General features: G+C 26.7%; 1 protein-coding gene across 2 annotated transcripts in view; it reads right to left on the bottom strand.

Annotated features, from left to right (window-relative positions):
* LOC123293427 (protein held out wings) overlaps positions 1–24,198 on the bottom strand; it is a 278,973-nt gene that overhangs the window by 1,645 nt on the left and 253,130 nt on the right. Inside the window, exons 2-7 of one of the 2 annotated variants that reach the window (XM_044874247.1) lie at positions 23,535–23,668; positions 13,016–13,132; positions 12,128–12,268; positions 11,493–11,598; positions 10,098–10,397; positions 2,687–2,774 (exon numbers count right to left, since the gene is read on the bottom strand). In XM_044874247.1, coding sequence (XP_044730182.1) covers positions 2,689–2,774; positions 10,098–10,397; positions 11,493–11,598; positions 12,128–12,268; positions 13,016–13,132; positions 23,535–23,668 — 884 coding nt within the window. In that variant the 3' untranslated portion in view covers positions 2,687–2,688. Of the gene's footprint in view, positions 1–2,686; positions 2,775–7,553; positions 7,875–10,097; positions 10,398–11,492; positions 11,599–12,127; positions 12,269–13,015; positions 13,133–23,534; positions 23,669–24,198 lie in introns of those variants that run through there. The other variant, XM_044874246.1, reaches the window with a different exon arrangement.

Raw genomic sequence — 24,198 nt, 5'->3', positions numbered from 1 at the left:
CTAATGAAATATAAATTATTTTAAAAATTAATGAAGAACTATGGTGCTTATCTTAACGAAAATTTTGAAAAAAAATCATGAATTTTTTTTGAATGAATAAATGAAATTTTTATTATCGAAACCAAAAAGCGTGCACCAAAAATTTTTCGAAATGCAAAATATAAAAGCTGAATGTTTTTCTAAACAAAAACATTGAGAATAAAAGTTATTAATAAGAATTTTTTTTAATGTTCCCCAAAACACACAGAGTTTGAGGTTCATGAAAAAAATTAATTTGTATGATGCGCAGATAAACAATAAAAAAAATAGCAAAAAATCGTTAGTCAACTTGGCCATGTGGTATTTTTCACGTGTGTTAGATTATTTTTTAAGTATTATTATTACAAATTACCAAAAAAATTATATTAATTTGTGTTATTATTTAATAAGAAGTTATTTTTTTGTAATATTGATCGATTAATTAATTATTGTGACTTATTTTATTTGTGCAAGCAGATGGACATATTAATTAATAAAATAAATAAAAAAAATTATTAAGGAGATTTTCTTTTGAGTGTGTTTCTTCTATGTTTGCCCATTTTTTAAATTGATCTGTAAAGTCAAATATTTATTTCCATAGTAAAAACTTCAAGGACTGATTATGTTATTTTTCTAATATACATGAACATTTTTAAGATATTTAATCATAATATATAATTTATTTAATAAATTTAATCATAATATAATATAATGCAATTATTTAAAAAAAATTAAATCAGCCTCGAAAGTTCGTATTTAGAAGGTGTTTAATCAAAATACCTAGTAAATAATAACCAATTCAAAAATAACTAGAAAATTATTACTTATTATTTATTATTATTTAGTACAGACAAAGGTGTAACAGATTAAGGAAAATGAAATAAATCGTTCACTTTTTGCTAAAACCTGCTGGAATGTGCTTCTTAAGTGTCAAGTATCATTCATAAACCATGAGTTAGTTGAGCAAATGTTTCTAGTTGCTTAAAAACAATAAATTGTTAATTAAATAAAACAGTCCATGTTAAAGTTAACTTAAAAAATTAATAAACAGGAAATCTGTTTTACATATATGTGAGTGTTAGTTAAATAATTGAATAACTATTATACATGTATAACATATACGTAATACAAGTTGCCTATTTATTAATTTTTTAAGTCAAATTTAACATGGACATTTAATTAACAATTTATTGTTTATTAATAAGTAAAAACATTTACGAATCAAACTCATGGTTTACAAATGATATTTGATACTTAAGAAACACATTCCACCAGGTTTTAACAAAAAATGTCAGGTTTATTTGATTTTTCTGTACTGGTTGTTTTAGAATCAGTTATTTTGACCTAGTTATTTTGAGTAGACACCATTTAGAATCATCCCTGTAAAACAAAATATAAAACAAATGAATAAAAATTTGATTTTAAACAGACAACAATTTGTACGAAAAAACATAAAAAAATGCACACTAAAAATTAAAGGAAAATTATTTAGTTAAAAAAATGTTTTGTGAAATTTTAATTTATCCTCCAAGTGTTAATAAAATTTTGGACTTTCTATTTGAATATTGCAAATCGACGATGTATGGCTGTTTATAAAATGTTGAAGGATCTTTCTGCTATCTTGAGGGTGCGATGTTGATTTATTTACACGCACATAATCAGAAAATTTGCAACATTCAAATAATAGTATAGATAGATTATACTGGCGCACTTGTAAGAAAATTATTTGGGTTAAATTTATTTTAGTGACGAAATTCGGTTATATATTTTGGGTGTTCTATATCTACTTCTATTTCCGATCGTTTGACAATTGCTTTGTGTATAAAAGTTCCAAAAAATCATATTTCGTTTTTAATTGTAAATAATCTAAAGTTTCGATTGAGATGAAATTTGTTTGTTACAATATAAAAAAGCAAGTATATAATTTTTACTCATTTGAAGTGTAAAAGCACAAAAAATGTGCCAAATGTTAATACAGCGAATTTTATACGTAAGATGTGTTAAAATCTTTCTGTTTTCGAGAGTCATCGTCAACGTTGATGTTCTCTATAGAAAATGCAAAAAAAAAATTTAGTCCGAATAATAATTCTAACTAGTGCGCCGTTCTCTATACTATGATATATGAAAAACATATTAAAATAAAAATCAACGAATTTTTTTAACAAAGAAATATTTATTTTTTTCTAAAATCGTTCTTTTTCTGTATAATAATATAACTTTGTAATTTGAAAATTTTAAAAACAATAAAATGTATTTGAGATAGCTTGCAATAATATATAATAATATTTTCTTATAATTAAATACAAAAAAATAAGAGATAAACTTCGACGATGACGCATATAATAGTGTCCACATTGGCTCAAGTTAACAATAATGTGTTTTTAAATTTTTAAAGGACTTTGATTAGTCATATTAATGACGTTACACGGATAGGGGGATGGTTTCGAAAGAGAGCTGTATAAGATTTCAAAAATAAATTAAAGTATTTCAAATCAAAGTCCTTTTTTTTTCTGCTGAAACATATCAAAATATTTGAAAAACATATAAACAGTTGATTTTTATTGAATCAACCATAAATGTGTATTTTAAAAATTATAAATAATGCAGCCTGGCACTGGAAATACACCCTATTTATAAAAATCTAAAGAGAAAAATTACAATAACTAACCTTCACGAAAGGGCTCCAGCCCTTTGATAGGGATGGTCTCTTATTTGACCCAGGTGGCGTCGCTGCTTCGCTGCCATTGCGCCTGCAGCTACACATGTTAAATTTTTTATATAACAATTGCAGCAAATAACAAACATTATATTATAATTAATTAAAATTATTTCCTATTTTAATCAATAATATATATTATAATATACTGGTTTATTTCTTTCATTTAAATTAATGAAATAATATTTAAAAATATATTTGTCAATTTTAATTTTCTGATATTTTCTAGGGACAAATATTATTTTTTAATTTACAGGTACAAAATATATAATTGCATTTTTCTTTAAAAATTTGTAAGCAAAAATTTAGATGGTAACTGCGGAAATTGATTTCCAATTAACTGAGAATTATTGAGGGATATTTCGTATATATCTATCATGTAAATGTTGTAGCTATTTTTCGTGTCTATCGAGATTTGTTATAGAATTGACACCAAAAATGAAACGATTTTATTGGTCATAATATGAAACATAAATATGGTTTCAAGATAGTTTTTACACATTAATGAAAAAGATGAATTAACTTTTATGAATTAAAGTAAAAGACATTTGAATAGTTGTGATTTCAATTGATCCTTGATCCGTTTGGTTAGATGCGATCAAAATGTTTAACGGAATTTAAATACAGATGTCAGCACTTTTAGAGTGATGTGTTCACAAGTGGTAATGATATAAAGATAAGAGAAAATAATAGAGAAAACAGACTTTTTATAAAAAATTTTAAGAAGAACGAATATTTTTTTGCATATTAAAATAAACAAAACAAATTCCAAAATTTTATTTTCGAAGTATTTAAGATAATGGATATCAAACACGGAAAAATTTATAAAATCTAGAGAGCCATATTGTACTCGATATTTTTCGAAATTCCACAAATTCATTGAAATTGAATAATAGATATATACGTCAAACATCAATATTTTTGAGATATAATTTTATGTATTTTAACCTGTAATGACTGGACTGTGAATTTTTTTAAACCATACATAATTTGAAAGACCCTCCATCGTATAGATTGAAAATTGACAATTTTATCCTCGATTTGATCGAGTAATTTTATTTGATGAACAGTGAAAAACTTTGAATGGGATCTTTTTTATGTATGGTGAAAAAAATATGAAAATGATAAATCTATAAAATAATCTATCTATGAAAATGTAATTTAAAAAAAAAATCTATCAATTAAATAAAATATTGTAAAATATTTACAATTGAAAAAAAATATATCTACATTTTAATAAAAAATTTTATATACTTGAAAATCTTTTCAATTTTCTGAGTATTTTTTATCTTATTTTGCTCTATTTACATTTAAATATGAATAAATATGAAAATTTAAAAAAATTGTTTCACAGAAAAAGGTTTTTTTTTTTATTACTAAGTTGAATCTTCTCTTGTTTTGCGAAGTTCAATTTACCTAATCAGTGAATTTAATTTTTAGTTAGTAGGGGGTTATTTTTTATGTAAATAACTATTTTGGTCCCTCTAACATTATCGACGATTTAAAAATGAATTAACATGTTATTTTTTTCTAATAACTAATAAATATAACCTTTCTCTCTCTCTTTCATAAGCAAAAAGATAATTTGTGTAGTATAGTCCTCTAGTTATAAAAGCGCGCGAAAAATAAGTAGAATAATTTAATGCTTCACCGCGAAAATAATCCTAATTTTTTTAAACCGACCACCACACATAAAATTAAAAACAATGGCTACATTTTTTTTTTAAATAAAAAGATTTAAAAAAATAAACTTGAAGCGTGAGAAATGAAGCATAACTTCCATAACGGTTATTTTACAACATACGAATTATCTAATTACGTGTTTTTTAAGGTAGACAAAAAAAAAAACATTTTACGAGTTTCGAAAGTTTTATGAATTGCCTCAAGTTGAGATTATTAAGTAAATTTTATGATAGAAAAGCGTATTTGAATATGATATTATAAAAAGTCTTTGAGCTATGTCCACATTTATAAAAAATTCCAGGACACTGTCGATTGAACTAACATCTTGTAGGGCCTGCATGGAGGACGATGAAACCTCCAATATGTTATTGGCACCTGCAGACACCTGCAGGGCGCCTGGGAGAAAGCATTTTTGAATAATGTACATTAGATTTAATTGAATGATATTGCGATTACATTCGCTTTTGTTGAAGCGAATGCTTACTGCTTATAAGCTTTGACACATGAACGCATTGTTAGAAAAAATGTATGCGAAGATATAAAGATACTTGTTGAAAAACAAGAGCTAAATTTTCCAAAAATAATATCTAATTCTGTGTCAGTCTGTAAATTTTATAAAATCGGTTTGAATTTTAACTATAAACACTACGAGTTGTTTTGTTTATAATGAAGATAGATTTTATATTATTATAGATAATGTGGACACAAATGTGGAGATTATGGCAATTTTCGTGTTGACAATTTCATAAAATTTTCGACTATATGACTGTTTTTTGTTTTATAATAATTATATAAATATATGTCCTGTTATTTTAAGATTTGTTACAGGCATCGTGTAAAAAAAAAAATAAAAAAATAAAAGATTTCAAAAATTCATAAAAAAATAATAAAAAAATATTATGCGTGTGTTTACGATGTGATGTGTGTAATGCTTTGCCGACTAGTTCAAATGTAAAATAATAAATAACTTATTACACTAGAAATATACTTATCAATAATTAATTATACCTAATAAAGAGCAAATAAAAAGCTTTAGCACCCTATATAGTATGTAAAAATTTATCATTCGACAAAAAATACGTACAGTCGGTAAAACAAAAAGATTTGTAACCTGAATGTTTATTAAATAAATAAAAAAATAAAAAAAAAGCTAAGTTTCACTGGGTTTTTATATCACTAGATTTTTTTTCACTGGGCTATTTCACACTGGGTTGTTTCTTTATTTCTTCACTGAGTTGATTTCATATAGAAATATTTTAAGAACCTACGATGGGAACCTTAAGTAGAACGAAAATTGTAGTTCATTTTAATAAAGGTTACATGTCTTAAATGTTTGTAATTAAAAAGAAAATTCGGGTTTTATTCTATAAATATCAATTTGGTTTCCACTAAAATTTGCGTATATTATACAAAGATTAATTTTGACTATCTTAAATATTCGATTTTGGCTCCCAATAGAGAAGTTGCATTATTGGTTGTGACGCCTTTATATTCATTGAAGCTGGGGGCCAATCGGAATCACGTTAAATTCACATTTTTTCGCTTGTTTTCTTGTAAAATTATGTTATAATATAGTGAAAACAAGTTGAGAGACAAAACATTTATCATTTTGCATGTTATTTTATCATATCTCCGTCCGGTGGCGTTACAAAAGCGATTAGTTGATGTCACTGGCGTTTGAATTTACAGTTTAGATAAACCATTTTAAATTGTAAAATTACATGAAAAATTAAATTAAAAAACAAACAATTTCTCTATCAAGTTTATTTAAGTTAAGTTTACCCAAAAAATAAGTAAGTATCTATAAATTATTTTGTACTTTATCCATTTAATAAGTGATAAAACAAATTTGAATTAAATTTGTTTCTTAATTTACTTTATTTTCGGAATTAAAGTGAGCCACTCAGATTTATTAAATGAATAACTCAGTCCACGACTGGTACATAAACGTTAAAGAAAAAATACTTTCTGAACGACTTCCATCTAATAAGAAAGAAATTAGAATTCTTAGATAGCCACTGATCGCAGTAGGGACAAAAAAAATTATTTACTATACTGTCAAAATAATACTGTTATAGATTCTACTGAAGTAATTAATATCCGGTTGTATTTCAGTTTTTAACATTGGTAGATAAAACTCCGCATTTATAAATTGAATATTTTTTTTATTAACTCGTGTTATTGTTGTTAGGAATCTAATATCCGATTGTATTTTAAGTTTGTTATATGCCGCTTACTTTGAGCATATTAGCTAGAATCAGTTTGCCTTTCCTCATACAACATATTTTTATTGTTAGTTAAAATTAATATAATATACTGATTTTGATTTAGTGCCTACGTTGTAGATCCTTTTTATGAATTTGCCATACAAGACTAATCTTTGTAGAATATATTTAAATTTTTTAACACTTTAAAAATAGAACGAACTATTTTTTTTAAATATTAAGTAATTTAAAAGAATAATTTCCAAGACATGTAACCGTTCAATCTGTGATAAAAAAGTTTAATTCTTATGGTTTTTATATCTTAAATATAATTACATTTATTAATTAGGTTATTGAATCTTTTCGTTTTTAATTGAATTGCATTGTATGAAATTATCTTCAGGTTGAAAATCTATTTGCTATGTCGTCTATAATACTCAGAGTCATCATAAAAAAAAAAAATGAACAAAAATATATATCAAATAAAAAAAATTTATATAAATAATAAATGTACTCTTTTAATATTTTTTGTTTTTTTTTTTGTTTTTTGTAAATATAGTAAAAATAAAGTTTTTAGCAATATTTAAAAATTGCTTTTAAAGCATATATCCAAGCACAAATTATTTTTTTTTATATTTTGATAATAATAATAATTATATATATTTTTCTAAATTTTTCCTATCTTAAAAGTAATAACAATTTATAATTTCTGTTTATAGTCTAATAATAATAATATGGCTAAAATAAACATTTAAAAATGGTAACAAAAATGATAAAATCTTCATTTTTTTTAAAATGCGAAGAAAAATAAAAGAAACACGTGATTTCGTTTGATTTTCTTTTCAGGATAAAATAGAAATAATTTTTGAATACATTTAAGAAAATACTGTAGAATTTTAAAAGTATTTTGAAATAAATTTATTTAGTCTGGTTGTTCATTATTTTTGTTGATTAATGTTACGTTTTTAAGAAACAGGTAAATTGTAACAATTTTGTCTCTTTTGGAAATGTTTACTAACCGATATCGATGTTGTGTACTAAAAACGATTTTTTATACATAGATAAAGTAAAAAATTGTCCCCCCTCGTTATTATAATGTCTCTCCTCTAATATGAATTTCCTTCTTGAACTAAGAAAATTCAAGTTCTTGTAACTTAATTTGGTTTAAAAACTATAATAAGTTTCTGGCAGACGGATGGACAGCGTTGTATTGTCAGCAATAGAACTCCATTTACCTCTTTTGATACAGAGCCCTAAAAATAGGAATATGACTATAATATTACGTCTTTATAATATAAAGCAAGCAAGTGTTAGTTTAATAGGTAAATTGAGTTTGAGTTGTAAATTGCTTAACAAAGTATCGAAATTAATATGCAAAATTTAACAATTGACATGACAGCTCCAAATTGACATGACAGTTTCATGTCAATCCAAATTTAAAATGTTCATGTATTTTCTTAGATTGTTCTGAACGATCTTTTCCTGAATAAATACTTGTATCTCAGAGTGATTTCCAAAAAAGAAGCTCAAGTATGTTGTTATTCTATGAAATGATTTCTGGCAGGTAGACAGACACGAAATGATTACAAAAACGTTTTTTCAGTTGTAATTAGACTGACAAAAAGTACAAATTCTAAAACAAACAAATTGTGTTAGTCAAAAGTAATTCATACTTTCAGAAAAAAAATAAAAATCTTGATCTTAAATCTGAATACAAAATTGTCCATTAACTTTAACTGTTCCTAAGAAAAGTTAACATTTTTCACCAGGAAATATAAAATAATTTCTTTAAATATTACTTGCTTAAAGTGCTATCACATTTTTGTAGCTTAGGCATCATTAAGGTTAATTTTTCATCAATTGAAAATATGTATTATGCTTAATTGTATACAAAAATGCACTGTAAAAATATTTTTAAAATCTACCAAAAGATGTCATGGCTATCGATAAAGGTCATAAACATTTTCCTTTATAAAATTAAATCTTACAAATTAAGGAAATGATAATACTTTTAAAGTCATTCAACTGGAATAATGAACAACCAATAAAAATTCAAAATATAATAAATGAAAGAACTGAAAACTACTCGAAGTCACGAAAAGTCTAAAGAAAAATTTTGTCAAAAAAACAAAAAAAATTGTTGTCTAATATATTGGGGAGGATTATCACAGTAAAAAATTAAGATATTACGTTTGAATTACTAAATTATTGTAACCCTCGTAAAGTTGCAGCTGATAATATAATTAGTGAATTAATCATATCAGAATATATTTAATTGTAAATCGAATGCTAATTAAATTATATTTACTTAAAACACTAATATACTTGAAACTTGTAAGCAAATAGACGTCATATTTTAAGATTGTTGGCACTAGTAGACAGTAGTGTTTTTATAAATACGGTGCCAAAATATTGAACTAAATATTCTAGTAATAAATATTTTTAATGGATTTGATCAAATTATTCGAAGATTAAAACTGGATTTAGTGGATATAAAACAGAGCTGTCTTAAAAATCATATGAAATTTAAAAAAAATTATTTAGATGAGTAAATCTTTCGTACGAAAATTAAACAAAATTTTAACTGAGATTAAAGGATGCATGATCGCTTTATGCGAGAAGACCTGAATTCCAAACTTTGAACGTTAATTTAAACGTTCTGCTCTGATTCGTATTCGATTTAAATTGAACAAAACAAATTTTGTGATTTGTGCTAGATAAATAGACAAGCGCAATTAATTGGTAATGTCTCTTCCTACGTGAAACTGTCTTCTATTTCACGATCGTTTTGTATATCAGCAATTCAACATAAAGAGTTTTTTCTAGTTTCTCAAAAGTCCTTGGTTTTCGCTGTTATCAAAAAATAAGTTTGTAACTTCATGGAATACAAAGGATACAATTTTTTGAAGTTTTTCCATTTTGATAAACAAAAAAAAAAAAAAAAGCAGTCGTTTACGGCGCGACGAATTTTTAATACATTATCCGTTAGGAAATGAGAATTAATAACCCATAATTTCGAAATTTAACAATTATTTATAGCCTAGACTATTTAGTTCGATTATTTGTCCGTCAGAGAGATTTACTTGTGAATGAGATTTCCTACTTTGTTTTCACAACCAATAGTTTGCTTTTGTTTCCAAACAATCTTATTGAGAGTCCAATTAACAATTACAGAAAAAACACTGAAATACTTCGTTTTTTACCCGTTCGTAAATATATAAATCATTTTAAAAAACTAATTTAAAGAAAAAACGACATAACAAATGCAAAATAAAAAAAACTAATGTACAATATTTTAGCGAGAACTGTACATGTAATAATATATATGTATATATATTTCTATAGCAACATTTAAAAGAATTCTGCTTCAAAATATGGCGAATACTTAATTTAATAATAAAATAAAATGAATTTAAAAAATCAAATATACATTAAAATCTACATAAATATATAGCGTCAGCGCGCAAATAACCCACCATCTGGTGTTGCATATTCAGCAGTGGCAGTTAATAATGGTGATGCTGCTGACAAGGCGGCTGCATAATTAGCTGCATAATCTGCATATGGAGCGTATATTAAATGTTCTGGTGGTCCAGGTGGTCCAGCTTGTAGTAATCCGGTACCTCTTGGTGACAATATCAATGGTGCACCTAATGGTGCTTGTGGTTGTGGTGTGCGTGCAGCTAATCCTGCTAATCCTGGCATTGCTGGAGATAATAAACGCTGTGTTTCAGCGGCGGCAACAGCTGCAACACGTCGCCATTCTTCATCACATGCTGTGTAAGAAGGTAAAACGACAAACATCATTAGTTAAACACACAAACAGTCGTTTTATGGACAGCTTTGTTTTGTGTTAGTCATCAAAAGCCTAGCAAATTTCGAATGGGTCGTTGGAAACGTTTTTTCAGACATAATTTCTTTTAATATTAGTTTTAGTATTATTAATGTTAGAAAATTTAATGATGTATACCAAATGTACACACTACACGAAATTACAGTCAGTTTTAAGAAGTACTCATGTTTCAAGAATTTGTTCTGTTTATGTGCCTTTTGTGTCCATGAGAAATAGTTTTATCATAAAAAACCTTTCCAACGTTTCTTTTGGGATTCAGGGAGTTTGATAATCCATAAGAAATTAAATTCGAAAATTTCGAACCCTAAAAGAATATTGTTATTTGGTTAAAAAGAATATATTATCGTGCATGTTTCGAAATTGAAAATATCTTTTGGGGTAGAAACGAAAAATCGAATATTTCATAAACGTTTTATCCAGTGACATTCCATCCAGATTTTTATCCCTCTTTGTGATGTGATAATTATGCTTATATTTTCTCAGAAATCAAAGGATAAAACCCACGAATATATTGCTTATTTAAGTACATGCTTAGTAAAAAGTTGTGGCCAAAAATTTTTTGCTCTTAAATTGTATTGTTACATTTGTTTGTAGATAAAAATTTGCAAATAAAATACATACATGCATATTTTTTTATATTGGAAACCATCTCAAATGGTATCTTCATCCACAGTAACAATGTAATAAAAGGGATAAAATATGGCATTAGGATTACCAATTACTGATTGATATGTAACGTTGCAAGGTTGTGTAGTAGTAGTGGTATATTCTGGTAAGGTGAAATAACCTGTTGAAGTGAGAACAAAAATATAATTTGGATGAAACGTCTCCAATTGAATGAAACGTTTTTGAAAGGCACGATTTTGTTTTTTTTTTTTGTAAAATGATTTACAAAAAAAATATTTGTTAGTTAAGGCTTTTGGTTTTTTTTGGAACAAAAGAAAAAAAATTAATTATTAAAGAAAAACGAAAAGAAACAAAGAAAATAGAAAATAAAATTATATAATTTCGAATATACCTGCTGCAGCAGCTGCAGCTTTTACGCTGGAGTCTCTGTATGTGCCATTTATTATAGCTAACTCCATTAACTGTCTCTTCTTTAATTCATCTTCACCTTCAGCTTGCTGCAATTAATAATAAAAATATTAATAAAATATTTCATTATTTGAATATTATTTTCTTTTGAATAAAATTTCCATTCCGGACTAATTTTATAACTTTGCTGTAGCTTATCACAGGTTTTTGTTTAAAAGGGAGGAGTGCCAAATTTTGGCATTGAGTCAGGTTACATAAAATTGTTATTGTATTCCGGGAACCGTTCTGTGGAACACTTTTTAATCTAAGAGATCACTAGACTGGAATGACAATTGTATTTACCTGTTTAATCAGCGAGTAAATGAGTGCCTTTTTGCTTTGTACATACAGATTAACTAATAAAACATGTTTTTTATTAATTTTTGCCTATTTTTAACAAAAAGGCGATAATTACTTTTTTTTAACGCCGTTAAGCGGGCACTGTTGAGTTAAAGAAAACAATTTTGAGGTAAATTTTGCAACCGTTACGACAATTATTAAAATATTATTTGCGAATAGAAAAATATAACGGAATATAATGTATAAACTGTAAAAATAATGAAATATTTAAAAACTTACTGGTACAAGTAATTTTTGTACTTCTTCAACAGCTCTTTTCAATTTTAATTGAGCTCTGTTTTCAGTATCTTCGACTGTTAATAATACGTGAAGATCATCTGCTAAGTGTTCCCAATTTGGTTTTCCTCGATTTTGATCTTCCTATAAAATCAAATTCAATGTTAGTAAAATATCTCATACATTGTTTTAATAATTTAATAAGTTAACTTTGCCGGCTAATTAATGTTTTTTTTTTAGAATTATGACTAAAGGTAGAAATATGGTATTACGATTAAAAATAACCATTTGTCTTAAAAGAGCTTTTGACATAATGAATCTATTTTAGGAGAGATAAATATTATGTAGAATTTAAAATTTTTCTGGTAAAGGTGGAATTTAAGAACACCCAATGAAAATAACGAAAGATATTATGCGTTGCATTTTTTAAATTTATATGCAGTCCATCTGCGTAAGAAAGGTAATCCGCCCCATAGAAACGAATAAAGTGAATTGCGGTCTACCCTTCTCTGTGAAGTCATTGAGACAGAGATTGAAAGACTAACCGCAATAGGCTTTTGTCTACTAAGAATATTCCCAAATTCCAAGCTTACGCTTTCAATATATTTATAATAAAAAGTAAAAAAAAATATTTACTTACATGATGAAATTAATAAAATATTAAAAGTCCCAAATGATTTAAAACGATGCATGTGGAAGGATAAATTTAATTATTCACTAATTAATACATTATTTTAATAAAAGCAGAATGTTAAGAATGGGAATAGGAAATAATCATTGGAAACGTTGGTTGTAGTATGGATAAAATGGATGCTCTAATTTTTTGAGAAATTAATGAATTATTAATAAAAGGAAATTTTTTTAAAGTAAAATATTAGATCAATTAATTACCTTCTTTTTATCTCTCATTGATCCTTTTCCACGAACCATAATTTTGCATCCAGTTTCTTGTTCTAATTGTTTCGCTGTCATACCTCGTGGTCCCAAAATTCGACCCACAAAATTAAACTGAAATTAACAAATAATTTTTTTTTATAATTATATCTTCAAATTTTATCGTAGGTTAAGGGAAAAATTGATTACTTTGAAAACGACGCATAAGTTATTAAATTTTTATATGACTTTTTTAAGGGAGGAAAGCAAGTTATCCAGGTTATTGAGAGAATCAAAAAAGCTTGGATCACATTTTGTGCTTCAATAGAATTTTTTGTATAAAATAATTCAAAGAAGGTTAAAATTAAAATAACCATCAATAAAGATTGTTATTGGGTAATATTGAAAAAGTGCGAGAAAAAAATCTCTCAAAAACAGCCATCGACCAATCACCTGAATAGTGACCAATATTATTCTATTTGACTTTCTTATTTCCTGAAACTAAAATTACTGCGACCTGTTAGTTGTTTTGAGTCGATTGAAAAACTAAATTTTCTAAAATGGGGCTTAGTTTGAAGCTTCAAACGAAAATCGATAGTTTGAGTATTGTTTGATGAACATAATAATTTTAGGGCTGCCGTCTTTCCGGGCTATATCCGGAATCTTCCGGTTTACAAGGAACAAGGATTACATTTTTGGGTTACAACCAAGAATATAATTTTAAGGAAAGAAGTGAAGGTGTTGAAAAACGCGATATCCTCATTTACTTATCAAAGAAATGTTTTTAATTAACGGTCGCCCTATTAGTTCAGTTGGTTAAGGCGTTACTTAATTAACAGTTGTGATGGGCTGGTGTAGTGCATGGTATACGCATGAAGGAAGTGCACTCAGGCTCTGAAATTGAGAAACTGATAAATGAAATTATCAGCGGGAAGCTGGTAAAACACAGCCGTGGACAGCCAATATAACCTAACCTAACATAACGTTTTTAATAATTCATAAATTTTTAAATTTTTGAATAAATCTCTTGTTTTTAAAAAATTCTTAAAAATATTATCTATTTTTCAGTATCAACAAAAATCAAATAAAGTAACATTTTTATGGCGATGTGTTTCCATTTTAAAAGCGTATACAAAATGCATACCTTACTTTTTTAGAGACCATGTGTGACTTGTTGAATAGAAATAAATATACAATTATTAATAAAATATATATTATATTATAGGGAAAGGCTTGTAGTTCATAAGAGAGGCTCGTGCTCGTGTCATCAACCATGTGGGTCCCTCATCACAATCATAAATGTTTTATTCTCATATAAACATTTATATATATTTAAATAATTTTATTTTGATATAAAAGATATAAAAAATAAATTTATGTTTAATCGTTAAATTCATAATTAAATTTAATAATAAATAATATCTTACATTTATAAAGATAAACAATAGTTCAGTCAAGGAAAACAAATTTTAGAAAAAATTCGTCGAACATCAAGAATTGATTTTATAGTTGTAATAAACAAAATTTAATATATCGGGTTAACAAGTAACTATTATCACCTTAAATATCTTCCAAGTTCTAGCGGAAAATTAATGCAATTATTGTTCCGCTCAAAGAATGAAATCATAAATATATATTGAATAATTCGATTAGACTCGCAGAGTAACTTAAAAGTCAATCCAGGCTCGTAACTGATAACAGTCGGGAAACTTTTATAATGTCTTTCTTTGAGTCCAACAATTTTAGTTGCATTAATTTTCCTCTGTAATAAAATGTAAACAATGACAGAGTTATAAATGAAAATGAAGAGAGAAAATATTTTAAACTGATGAGTCATTGATGATGGACGTCATGATCTATTTTTCCATAATTTTTCAATTTTAATTTTTACTACCAGTGAAAATTTATATTTTGTTTTTATTAATAATTGTAACTTCAAAGTATATAATTTTTAATAATATATAAGAAGTCATAAATAGCCAACGGATATATTTAAAAAAGATAAAATCAAAGAATATAATTAAACTTCACAATGTAAAATTTTATTCATTGCATGTAGCTTGAAAATCAACAACTCTTTATAATATTGCGGTAACTTCTGGTTTTTAATGTTTGGATTTTTAATTAAGATTAAAGTTCTAGAGAATTGAAATTATATCGATATTTTGATTTAAGTTGATGTAAGTCACTCTCGGCTGTAGAATAAGATCTCCTCGAAAATTATCGTAGCCATTGCGAACAGTGATGGAACACAAGCTACAGTGCCTTCTTTTGCCATAACAAAGTGGGGCACTCTTAATATAACAAAGTGTTCAGCGATTTCATTTCAATTTTCTCTTTCCTGCGTTTGTTTTGCCTAGAAGTTCCTCGGAAATACTTCTATTATTCGCCTAGAGCAGACGTTCTCAAACTTATTTCGTCTAACGCCCACTTAGAGAATCAATTAATTATTTTTCATCTCCCCCAAAGCGTTTATCTTGAATATACGTAGAGTTTTGGTACAAAGAAAAATATATTAAACATATTAGTAAAAAATTTTTTTTGCGTGAATGATGTGGAAGATTCTGACTAAATTATTAGTAAAAAGAGAAACTAAAAAACTGATGTAAGAATTATTTCGATATACTTAAATTTGACTCACTTTTTAACACTTTTATATTTATACCACCAAATTTAGTTTCATACATTGTTCTATGGACGATTTAACCGATTTAAGATGGTCTCCGTCATAGGCACTTATTGTTTACATTCCATAAATAATCTGTTTTATTAGGTGAACACATACATCAAAATAATTTTTACGATATCATTTCAAATATTTGAACGAAAATTAAAGAAAATGTAGTCATGACATTGTTTTGAGATTTGTCAAATGGAAATATGATATCGGATTTCTAAATTTATGAGAATTCTACCCATTGGACATAAGAGTTTACCCATTAAAATGAGTTGTATATAATTGGTACTCATCTCAGGAAAGTATTAAATGTCCATTTTTCATTTCAGAGCTTGTAGAGAGATTTAATGGTATATTTAAGAAAAAAAAGTTTCTCTAAATATTGTTGAACCATGTATAATGTTTGATTGATACACACTTGGATAGTTTTTTGTTGTTGTATAAGTTCAAATTGACAAATGACATCATAATATTATTAATAATATGTGATCAGTGTGCAAATCACGTTTAAAATACTTGACAACCGGTCATATTTAAATTACGATTAAAACAATAGTTCTTGTACTTATAATAATGGACGACGCTATTTTATTTTCAAATTTAATATTACTATATTATTTTATTTTTAAATTAAATATTATATTTTTATGTTTCATTTTTTTGTGGAGAATATTATTTAAAATTCATTTGTATTGAAAGGATTTTCAATGTTCTATAGCTCCTCAAGGCTGCTAAAGACAGATAAATCATAAATGCTTCATTAGGTACATCAAACGTAGTAATTTGGATCATTTCCTACATTCCTACATGTTTTTGAGATAGCAATTTCCAATTCAGAGAAAGAAAAGTACTATAGCAAAACGTAGCATTCAAGATACTTTTTCAACATTTAAGCACAACGGAGAATCTATCTTCATCCTATCAAAAAATACTTTTTCATAAGGTTTTCTAAGTCTTTTTATACCATGTATATGAAATATATCAAGGTATACTAAGTTTAGTCCCAAGTTTGTAACAGTTAAAAATATTGATGGTATAGGTGTTCATAAAATCCTCTAATTAGTCCATTTCCGATTGTCTGCCTGTATGTCTGTATGTCTGTCGTCTGTCCGTCTGTCATACGATAACTCAAAAACGAAAAAAGATATCAAGTTGAACTTTATAGCGTGCTCAGGACGAAAAAGTGAGGCGGAGTTCGTAAATGAGCAACATACGTCAATTGGGGCTTGAATCCGTAGGACCCATCTCATAAACCGTTAGAGATAGAAAAAAAGTTTAAATGTAAAAAATGCTCCTTATAAAAAAATCAACAACTTTTGTTTGAAATATTTTTTTGTAAACATGCCTGTTTACCCACGAGGGCGCAAATTAGATGCAAATTTTTTAGTATGTATTACATGGGAATATGAGTTATGAATGTGTGACTATCTAAGAGTGGATATCTTTCTTAATTACGTGTCGTGTCCAAAATAAAGTTGGAGGAGAAAAGTTCATTTTTACTTAAATAACAAACCTCTTTTAGCAAGTTGATAAATTATTTCAATCAAAAAATGTTTTTCTCTATAAAAGATTTTAGATAAAAAAGCTAAGTAATATAACAGAGAATAATTTTAAAATTTACTGTAATTGTAATCGTAAGATGATTTATTGCTAATAAATTGCAATTAATTAATTCTAATTATAAGTAATTTGTAATATTAGAAGTATTTTAAAACTTATAAATGTATTCAACAAACATTATAAGGTACACCATGTTTTTAATTTAGATTTTTTCTAAAATGGATACAAAACAACAAAAATGTCCCAGTTGAGTTTTTATCAAACCTTCAATTTTTTTTACATTTTTTCCAGGGAAATTTTTTCTGATTAACCATTAAGCCATTAAGGCATTTGCTCAGAATGTTTCAAACTACAACATATTTCAAAAATTCAGACAATTCACCTAGGAATGTTCTCTTTGAGCCGGTCTCGAAAATTCAAAATTTATCCAAAGTTCAAAATCATTATAAATATGTAATAGATTATGTATGCTATACGGTTTGTGCCTCGTCCTTTAAGATATTTTGTAAAACTTAATGACCGAATGTTCTAGAAATTACATTACATTTAGTACAAATTGCAATTTATTAATGTATAAGATTGATCAGAAAATTACTTCTATGAATTAAAAACAAAATAAATTGATTGATAAATAAATAATTTAAATAAAAAAGGATAAAAACATATAATAATTGATATATAAATAATAAATGAAAAGTAAAATATGTTACGAATGACGGAAGTTAATAATATACGTTAAAGAATATGTTGCAGTACAGACTTGCAGTGGAGTTGTAGTAATAACGTATCAGGTATCTTATTGTAGGTTTGTGTACTTGTGCCCCAATGATAAATTATAATTTTGTAATAACAAGCATAAAGTACTTCTGTGTACACAATAATTGTCTTATTGCTCTTTTTTTTTATCGTCCAGTTATTTAAAAAAAAACATTTTGTAGATAAAAAAACTAGAACCTTTGGAAATAACTGGGGAATACATTCGCATGTACACCTCAGTGGGTCAAAATAATCGACTATTATTTTTATCTTTTATTAGATTCTTACACAAGTAGGAAACAAAAATTGATATTTATATTGATATTTTGTTTTGAGAGATACAATTCCACAGACAAACAGGGAATGTTTCAAGCTTAAGCGAATTCTACTTTACTCATGGCTTAATAAGAACCGCAGATTTCCATATTTTGTTGTAGTTCGAAGCTAGGGAACTAAAACTTTAATGATAAATGTTTTATCATAAAGTTCGCTATGGTTGGGTGATGATTTCTGCATCACAAAATCTAGGACACTTACAAAAATATTCAGAAAGGTAGGGCTACAATCAAAAAAGAGTAAAGTTTGGATTCTTTATTTCGACAAAACAAAATTATTTTCAAAAAAGATAATAAATAAACAATCCTACGGAATTTTGTAAATCATTTAAATTACAATACATGCTTGACATTTTTGTGATCTGGTTTTGTATGTGAAACAGGAGTACCAGTACCAGTATCAGTAATATCTGTATGTGTGTGTGACAAACAAGCTCAACAAACAAACGAACAAACATGGTAGAATTGTTTGTTTCTTGGTGTACTGGTTTTTATATTTACAGCTATGTTTATTTGCTAACTTACTGTGTTCCATCATAGGTAGTTGTAGGTATATATGATATTATATTTAAGAACTTTATATTTTTTTAAATACACATTTAATTTTAAATATTTTAAAGAATGCTGTCAAGTTTGTTCCATGTGTGCAAATTTTTGACATACGTCTCTAGTAATTCACAAGAGTTGAGTAACAATAAAGAACTCCGCATAATTAGATAAGAAAATGGCTTTCTGTGAAACTTTTTGTAACCCACACTAAAATGTTCTTTGGATCATTCTGATCAAAAGCTTTCAGGGCCACAACAATTTTTAACGAGTAGTTTTCAAGCAACGGGCGATCTAAGCTACACATATATTATACTTATACAGGGTGTCGAATTTAAGATGAAGACATGAGTCGTTATTTATAGGAATACCAATTTGAAATTCACTGTCATACAAGATGGTAGGTCACATTTTCAAGATACTTAGCCGAAATCAGGACTTTAAACTCAGCCTACTATAAACTGGTAAATAGGACCGACTCTTACAATTTTGCCTAGCGTCATAGATGGTTAGAGATATCGAGGTGGTTAGAATATTTTTTTATACCCATATACCGATTTTCATGACAAAATTCGCATTTTAAATTTTTTCATTATTTTGGTTTTAACTCAAAATTATTGCAAGTTTATTAAAATATTTGAATACATAATACTATTAAATTATCAATTTGTCCAGTTTTTACATTCCATAGCACACTGGTTACAAAAGTTTATTTTTTTATTTTAAACCAAGAACCAAGGTAGTATTTTGAACACCATTTTTAAGGTGCGAAGAAATGTTGTGCCACTCTCAAAGTTTTTCTAACTGTCCTAAAAATTTATGGCATATGCAGTAGTTAACAAATTTAAACCACATCGTTTTGCTATATTTTGTTTAGGATAAGTAGGGATGGCGTTCCTTCCTGAGTTTCCTTTTTTATAATACGTACTTTGATAATAACTCTATTTTTATACTTATATACAGAAAGTTCAGAAATCTCAAATCTCAGAGTTCTCAATCACACTAATTTTCGTCTAGGTACTGTCAAGTTCGCCACTCCTTTAAAATTGATTGAAACTTTTCTCATAAGATATAACAGAGAAGGAGAACAAACTTTAATTGAATTTAAGTGAATTAAATGTAAAATGAATGTAGGTTTTAATAACATAGTTCGATTAAAAAATATTTTTATCAAATAAGAGCAGTAGTCACATAGTAGTTATTAGGTATAGGATATAACATTGTAAAAAAATACACCTCTTACATGCAACAAGTCACTCACTTTTACATAGAAAAAATATATATATCATTTTATTCACAAGTACACCAACATTCAAAAATTATAAATTATCTTAAGCAATTTAATTCCCTGAAATTTTAAAATTATGCAGATAATATTATTAAGATATATGGTAATTACATCTTTTTGAACGAATACTTCTTTAAAGCGCCAGGGTAATTTTGGATAAAAAGCTTGATTTTTTTTATATGAATTTGGATTAAGTCCAAATCATTTCTGAAAATTTTAGGAGGGGTTGCCTGATTATTTAAATAAATAAAAAACTTCTTCTTCAAAAGTAGGCATATTTAACATTAGTCTTATGGGAAAATAGTAGATGGATGATATGTTTTCGTAGATTTCTCCAAAACTAGTCCGTGGAAATAAAAAAAAAATTTACAATACTGTAGGTTTACATTCACTTTAAACGCGGTCTATTAAGATGATAGAAAATAAACAAGTGAAAACAAACAATTGACTGGGTTAATTGTTGAAATACCATGTAAAGCGAGTGTTGATGACGCAATCGTTTGTTTTTTGACGTCACGGAAATAAAGAAAGATATCCACTCTTAAATAGCCACACACACATAACTGATATTCCCATATTAAATTATACTATAAAATTTGCACCTAATTAGCGTCCTCGTGGGTAAACAGTGATGTTTACAAAAAAAAAATGTTTCAAACAAAAGTTGTTTATTTCTTTATAAAGAACATTTTTTACATTTAAACTTTTGTTCTATCTCTAACGGTTTACAAGATGGATCCTACGGATCCAAGACCCAATTGACCTATGTTGCTCATATACGAACTTGACCTCACTTTTTACGTTCAGCTTGAAATCTCTTTCCGTTTTTGAGGTATCGTGTTTACGGACAGACAGACGAAGAGACAACCGGAAATGGACTAATTAGATGATTCTATGAACACCTATACCAAAATTTTGTTGGTAGTATCAATATTTTTAAGCGTTACAAACTTGGGACTAAACTTAATATACTATGTACATTTCATATATACATGGTATAAAAAGGCTTCAATGTTGAAAGCGCCAAGTGCTTTCGTGTCTCTTAAATTTGATTAGTTTTTGTATAAAAGAAAACATTTTTGACAGTTGAATGTTCAGATTGGTTCAATTTTGATTCTCTTTAGTGCACAACTATTATTGTAATGGATAATATAATTGATATATAGAGCAACAACAATGTCAAATTGTTAATATTATATTATTATTGATGAAGTTGGATATTTGACAAATTATTATTGCAAGAAATGATTATAAATTGTGCAGTTGAACCTTATTACTTAAAAATTTGTAACAAAAAGATTGCTATCAAACATATATACAGTTATTTTTGCGTATGGCATACATATAGTAAAAAAAATATATATACAATCAAACTTGCTTTTTTGCAATTTTAAATATTGACCTGTGTGTTAGTGTAGTGCGTGGTCCGTGTTCTGATTTTTAACTAAAATAATATCGTTGTATTCTTTTAAAAGTGTAGTAAAGGACCCGATGGCGCATAATCTTTTAGAGAAATTATTGAAGTTTCTGAAAACGTAAATATGTTTTAATTGAAAATGCCATATACCCATTCTAAATTTTTGAAGAAGCACCAATTTTTTACGTCTTCTCCCGACAGTCCTATAATTTTGTGCAAAATATCTCATATTTAAAGCTTTATTAAATATAAGTGTGTTTTTTGATTATTTTGAACAATTCCTATATGGACGTAAACTAATCTGAACACCTATACTAAAAACTTTCAAAAAAAAAAAAACTTTATAGTAGCTTTATTGTGAAATTAAAAGATTATTCAGATTTTCAGAATCGACACCCTGTTACACTATTAAATCTATAGTTATCGAAACTATAAATATGTGAGCGAAATATTCATAAAAAATTTCTGGGAATAATTAAAAAATTCACAATGTTGACAAATCGTAAAACGGTGCTCTAGACAGATGAGTTGTAAATTAAGGGCAAAGTGCTTTATAAAATACATTAAATATTTATAACAAATAAAAAATCACAACATACTTAAAATATTTACAATTTGATAATGATAAGAACAGAAATTGTAAGAATATAAATTACATACGGTTTATGTATGTCTTGTGATTACATACTTCGTTATATGTTTATATAGAGTAAAGGTTTGATTAGTACATAAATATGTAAGTTAAGTTATTAAATGTACAGAGTGTAATCGGAATATTCTAATTTCGCAACCCAGGTAAAAAATTATGTAGGGTTTTTTAAACAGTTCTATCAATAAGGAATATTCATGTATTTTTTTTTTTTAATATTTTTAATTCATTGTTTACACCGTTATAACATAGTAAAAAATATAAATACTGTTTAAAAATGACTGTTCAATGTACTGTTTACTACAGGTGTTATACCCATGTATGTAGTAATTATAGTATATATCCATGGTAATACCATACAAAATATAAGTAATTAATACCATACATACATTATTTTGGCTGACACCGACTTCAAAAATAGCAATAATTGTAACTACATTATATTATCGTAATAATTTGATTGGCTTTAAAGTAGTCTAATATTTTTTATTTCATTTCACTTAGGAGAACTGTAATAAGATTTGATTTTGTGGAAGAGATTGGTGCTATAAATCAATTAAATATTGTATATGTTACTGTTTCTGTAACATCTTGTAAAAAACATATACAAGTTGATATTTATATAATCTATAAACACACACAGGTGAACAACACGGAAATCCGTTATTAACAACTTTGTATACAAGTAGTAGCTATATTGTGTAATGTATTATCAATTTAGAACACTTAATAGATAAATAAAATTGTCAAGTGTAAGTAAACATTGTATTATTATTATCAAATTTTTATCAACTATAAGAGGTTAAGTACAAACAATGTTTATTTTTGGTAGATTTTGGAAAATTACAAGAGTACAATGATGTCGTTACTACTTGACTAGATAAACAAGCAAGCCAGTATTACAACGTATCTTAATTACAAATTACATTATTAATTAAAAGTAACAATTAAAATTCAAAATTTGTATTGCAACCGTTCGGTAGTGTAGCAACCGGTAAAAGTTTGCATTATTTTGAGAAGTTTATAAATTAATTAACAGGTAATTTTACTTAAAAAGATATTGTAATCTCCAACTAAGAAGCATTCTATCTAGCTATTAAAATAAATCCTACTTTTAGTAATTTTTTGGCAGCTGTTGGAAAGGAAGCACGCTATATGAATAATAAATCGTCGCTTAACAATATCGCGCAAGTAACATTTGAAGTTTTCAAGAGATACTAAAAAGATATTTTAACATAAAAGTGTTTTTGGTAACATTTATTTTCGAAATTAGTTTTAGTTTCAATATCGAATATTAATAAATACTTACATCTGGATGTTCTTTAACTGGCACATATACTTTTTCTGTGAGTGTTGTGACTGCTCCATCTGCTTCTGGTAATACCAATGGTTCTTTCTTTATACCATTTATTTGAAATAAACTTGCTCGTACTTTTGCTATTTCTGTAAACAAAAACCAAAAAAATTTTAAATACATAAACGTAGAGAAAACAAATTATTTTGCAAAATTGTAAAGTCTGTATTTAAAGTGGCCGTTTCTGGACACGTGTTTATTATACCAAAATTAATGAATGGATTTGAATGAAACTTAATAATAATATAGCTCATACATCAGAATAACACATGAGCTATAATTTATAAAGATATATTAAAAAAATAAAAAAATAAATACAAAATTAAATTAAATTACCCTAACATTACCCTAAATTACAGATTTCTGTAAAAATAGTCAATATAAAAATTTCATGGCCATCTTTTCTGATATACTCAATGAATTATGACTATTTTACATTAAATCAAAAGAAAAACCGTACATATATTTTACCTGTGTAAAACAATCCCTATCATTATTTCTGTGTTATGAAAAGGGGATAAGTGAAAGTAAAAGAGTTGGAGGCTATAACACTGTGGTCTTTAAACCCAGCGAAGCGGGTGGGTATCACGCTAGTACTAATAATAATTTCTAGAATTAT

Source organism: Chrysoperla carnea, chromosome 2 (assembly GCF_905475395.1).
Source record: "Chrysoperla carnea chromosome 2, inChrCarn1.1, whole genome shotgun sequence".
Lineage (NCBI taxonomy): Eukaryota > Metazoa > Arthropoda > Insecta > Neuroptera > Chrysopidae > Chrysoperla > Chrysoperla carnea.
This window is presented reverse-complemented; position numbering and strand designations above follow the sequence as displayed.